General features: G+C 45.4%; 1 protein-coding gene across 1 annotated transcript in view; it reads right to left on the reverse strand.

Annotated features, from left to right (window-relative positions):
* Window positions 1-5000, reverse strand: part of abtb2b (ankyrin repeat and BTB (POZ) domain containing 2b) — a gene marked incomplete at its 5' end in the record, with an annotated part of 32186 nt that overhangs the window by 807 nt on the left and 26379 nt on the right. The window contains 6 exons of the mRNA XM_083665666.1: window positions 1-441; window positions 1304-1417; window positions 1754-1822; window positions 2467-2651; window positions 3046-3151; window positions 4210-4388. The exon at window positions 1-441 is cut by the window's left edge and continues 807 nt beyond it. Coding sequence (XP_083521792.1) covers window positions 229-441; window positions 1304-1417; window positions 1754-1822; window positions 2467-2651; window positions 3046-3151; window positions 4210-4388 — 866 coding nt within the window. The 3' untranslated portion in view covers window positions 1-228. The remainder of the gene's footprint in view (window positions 442-1303; window positions 1418-1753; window positions 1823-2466; window positions 2652-3045; window positions 3152-4209; window positions 4389-5000) is intronic.

The raw sequence follows: 5000 nt of genomic DNA on the forward strand, positions 1-5000 counted from the left end.
ATCGCCTTGGCCTGCAGTCCTGGTCCTACCTATCGCAGCTCTAAGTCTACCTCAGCTCTAATCACAGATCTAGGATCAGATCACTCCATCCCCACTCCTAACCACAACCATCAGTGGGATGAAAAACAATCTGACCCTGAATCAGTGAGAAGGGAGAAACGTCTACCTACTCTACCCATTGTACCCACTCTCAGTCCTCCATCTCGTCCCTCTCGCCTCTCCTCTTCCTCACACGCGGGAGGTGACGTAGAGAGAGCGTAGCCGGCGTGCCAGGGTGACCTCCAGCTCCTCCAGGGGTGAGTCCCCCCCCCGGAGGGGCCCCGTCCCGGACCCCCAGCGGCCCAGGAGCAGGGTCCTGAAGGCCTCTCTCTCCAGGAGGCCAGCCATGTGCTGGAGGAAGTAGCCCTCACAGACGGAGCTCAGCTCCACCGCACCGTGGGCCTGGGGTGGGACACACAGAGAGAGAGAGAGAGAGAGAGAGAGAGAGAGACAGAGAGAGAGAGAGAGAGAGAGAGAGAGAGACAGATCGAGAGAGAGAGAGAGAGTGAGAGAGAGAGACAGAAAGAGAGAGCGAGAGAGAGAGAGAGAGACAGAGAGAGAGAGAGAGAAAGAGAGAGAGAGAAAGAGAGAGAGAAAGAAAGAATGATTACTGATGATTACTTTTGAAACTCTTGTTTGTAATGTTTACTGTAAAGATTTTTTTATTGGTTATTTCATTTTGGTTTATTTGTAATTCCACTTGCTTTGGCAACGTAAATGTAGGCTAGTGGAGGCACAAATTGGAGGACAGGCTCATTGTAAACACGTGTTTGATACCATTCCTGATTCCATCCCATGCATTACAATGAGCCCGTCCTCCGATTTCTACCTCCACCAGCCTCCACTGATCTAAGTCTTGGGGTATGTGTGGTTCTATTGTATCTAAGTCTTGAGGTATGTGTGGTTCTAATGTATCTAAGTCTTGAGGTATGTGTGGTTCTATTGTATCTAAGTCTTGGGGTATGTGTGGTTCTATTGTATCTAAGTCTTGAGGTATGTGTGGTTCTAATGTATCTAAGTCTTGAGGTATGTGTGGTTCTATTGTATCTAAGTCTTGGGGTATGTGTGGTTCTATTGTATCTAAGTCTTGGGGTATGTGTGGTTCTATTGTATCTAAGTCTTGAGGTATGTGTGGTTCTATTGTATCTAAGTCTTGGGGTATGTGTGGTTCTATTGTATCTAAGTCTTGAGGTATGTGTGGTTCTAATGTATTTCCGCCTTTGGGTCTGTGTAGATCCAGTGTATGTGAGCTGTAAGGTCTTACCTTGGCGGTCCTGTAGATGTTGACAGCGTTGTCCAGGTCGATGCTCTGAGAACAGATGAGTTCACAGTGCCTCTGCAGCGCCCTCAACTGGAACACGCTCGCCACTGACAGCAGCTGGACACAGACCGACACACATTAGTTCACAACTGGGTTTCCAAAACCCTTCAAAAAAATAAAACATACTCAATATATTATACACACGATTTTAAAAAGTCAGACACAACGCACAACAACAGATTAGAATGAGTAACTGACATCGGCCCTCTCTTAATTGCTAGACACTTGATTCCTCAGGTCTTCCCTTCCTTCCTCCACTCGCTTCCTTCTCAGAAAGCATTGGGGTAGAAACATCTAAGGGGAGGAGCCTAGATCTTCTCCACCAATGCGTTCTGAGGAGAGGATGCGAGGAGTCAAGTTTCTAACAACTGGGAGACAGGACAGTAGACTCACCTCCAGCAAGTCTGACACGTTGGTCTTCAATGACTCTGTTCCTCCACAGTACAGGTATGACATCATCATCTGGACAGGGAAAGAGGTCAGAGTTCAGATTCATCATGCACTCCTCCCCCCATGAGATCATTGGTCAGATATGAGGCTTACGTTCCGGAATGTATTAACGTTCCGGAATGTATTGAGATCATTGGTCATGAGGGAGAATTACAGGAAACCTATTAGGAGTAATAATGGGACATAACCACAACGTTTGTTCCTGTTCCCCCCTCTCCCTGTAGGTGATGACTGATCTCTATAGTGTGTGATTGGCTTTCACTCTACAGCTTACACCAATCAACCGTTAGGAGATCAGTGAATACTTCAATAGAGGAATCAAGGATGCGCTTTCAATGAACTCCAACTGGGCTTGAACAGTGGTATACACTCACCGGCCACTTTATTAGGTACACCTGTTCAACTGCTCCGTAACGCAAATATCTAATCAGCCAATCACATGGCAGCAACTCAATGCATTTAGGCATGTAGACATGGTCAAGACGACCTGCTGAAGTTCAAACCGAGCATCAGAATGGGGAAGAAAGGTGATTTAAGTGACTTTGAACGTGGCATGGTTGTTGGTGTACCTAATAAAGTTGGTGTACCTAATAAAGTGGCCGGTGAGTGTATATATATATATATATATATACAGTACATGTAGTTGGTTCAGTTACCTGGAAAACGTTGTACTTGACGTCACTGATCTCAATGGCCTTACTTCCATCAGTCCCGGAGGAGGCCAGCAGAGACTTGAACCTGTCTGAGGCAGTGATCAGCAGGACTCGGTGGGCGTAGAACGGTTTCCCCTCCACCACAAACGTCACGTCCGACATCTCCTGGTTATTCAGGAAGTGGGGGTCTGGGGGCAACAGAAAGACACACACACATCGTCAGAGATCCATTCACTTCAATACAACTCAACTCAGACTTAGATACTTTAAAATGGCCAACTAGTGCTAAGTTGGAACAACAGCCTGCACACGCTACTGTTCTCCAGGACCAGGATAGGTTGATGGATTTTATTTAAAAACATTTTAACCACGTAAGACTCCTTGAGGTTAGAAACCTCTTTTTCGAGGGTGACCTGGTAAGAAAGCAACAACGAACAACGGGTACACAGACTATGTTACAAAAGTGTTACAAAATGTTACCAACTTCTCCAACACCATTCATCTAACATACAGGTGACCGCAGTCGTGAACTTTCACCCTGTACCCTACAGTAGCATCAGTAACAATGTAAAACTCCATTACCCAGCTGCGCTGAGAGGGTGGCCTTCATCTCCGGAATGGCCGGTAGGGGGGCCGTGCCAAAGCAGTGGCTGAAGATGGCCGCCAGCTGCTGGGTTATGGCGTCGTTCTGACAGGTAGAGAGAGGTAGAGGGAGAAAAGACACTGTTGTTAAGGGCTCATTATCAACTAAATTCAGTGTTACCCCCAATACAATTTAATGTAATTTGAGATTAAGTGAAAAGCACTGTATAAGTGTAATCCGTTCTGTTGTCAAACTGAAGTGGAGAGGGAAGAGGAGAACACAGGAAGAGTCAGAAGAAGGCTGGTTCAGTATGAGGCCCAGTTCAGCAGAAGGCTGGTTCAGTATGAGGCCCAGTTCAGCAGATGGCTGGTTCAGCATGAGGCCCAGTTCCGAAGAAGCCTGGTTCAGTATAAGGCCCAGTTCAGAAGAAGGCTGGTTCAGTATATGGCCCAGTTCAGCAGGAGGCCGGTTCAGCAGAAGGCCCAGTTCAGCAGAAGGCTGGTTCAGCATGAGGCCCAGTTCAGCAGAAGGCCCAGTTCAGCAGAAGGCCGGTTCAAGAGAAGTCTTGGTTCAGAAAAAGGCCCACTTCAGAAGAAGCCCCCCCCCCGGCAGCCATAAACATCCGAAACTGCTGAAGAACTACTGTATCACTGTTTATGTGCTGCCTCAGTCCTCTGTCTGTTTATCTGCTGTCTCCGGTGTTTAAAAGTATTGGATTGTAAATGTCGTCAAGTGTGGGTGTCTGGGTTTGTTGGTCTATTTATGTAATATACTGTTTGAGCTGTGGAAATAAATGTCATCTTCGAAGGCCAGTAAATCACTAATCTAATCTAGCAGAGTGAGGAGTATATTGTTCGTACTGTTTACGTTGTAAAGCACTTTGTGACAAATTGTCTTTGTAAAAACTGGCACACAAATAAATGTGATTGATTGATGGAGGAGCTAGTCTTAATACCTTAGTGGTGGGTAGGATGTAGAAGATGAGGGGGAATTAAAGGTCTTAGTGTGAACAGGTAATGAGCAGGTAGTGAACAGGCAGTGAACAGGTAGTGAACAGGCAGTGAACAGGCAGTGAACAGGCAGTGAACAGGCAGTGAACAGGTAGAGAACAGGCAATGAACAGGTGTACTTGTTCAGGTGTACAGGTGGTCAGAAGGATGTACCTTGGTGGTGCGTAGGATGTTGAACATGAGGGGTAGACCGAGGCAGACCAGCTCCTCGCAGTAGTCCTCCTCCCTGACCGTGGTGAACTCTCTCAGGAGGGACAGGGTGACCCCTGCCCTAGACTGGAGCTGGGCGCTGCGCAGAGACTCCAGCCACACATGCAGCTTCCAGGGGACACCTGGAGAGGAGAGGTAGATACAGTTAATACTACATTTATTACTACAGTTATTACTAAAGTAATAAAACAGTTATTATTAAAGTAATAATACAGTTATTACTACAGTTATTACTACAGTAATAATACAGTTATTACTACACCTGGAGAGGGGAGGTAAACAGATACTACATTATTCAATACAGGCAGTACTACCGTTTTTACTGCAGCACAAGGGTGGTAGAGGTAAAGTACTCCAACATGTTGCTACTGCACATTGCGTTGGCTATAGTTTACCGAAAACAGGGAATTTCTACTGCAGGGAGGAAGGAAGGGACATTTATAGCTATAGTGCCGTTCCTACATTTAGTAACTATTATCATTGCTAGTATACACACGACACGGTTTCCACGGTAACGTGACTTTAGTTCTATGACTTTAGTTCTATATTTCTATTTCTATTTCTATTCTATTCTCTATGTATGTATGTATGTATGTATGTATGTATGTATGTATGTATGTTTTGTACTTATGTATTTTAAATTTTACTGTTAAGCACCTTGTATTGCAATTTTGTATGAAAGGCACTATATAAAGCTTGATTGATTGATTGATAGATTGATTGATTGATTAGTT

This window comes from Argentina silus (genome assembly GCF_951799395.1).
Source record: "Argentina silus genome assembly, chromosome: 3".
NCBI lineage: Eukaryota > Metazoa > Chordata > Actinopteri > Argentiniformes > Argentinidae > Argentina > Argentina silus.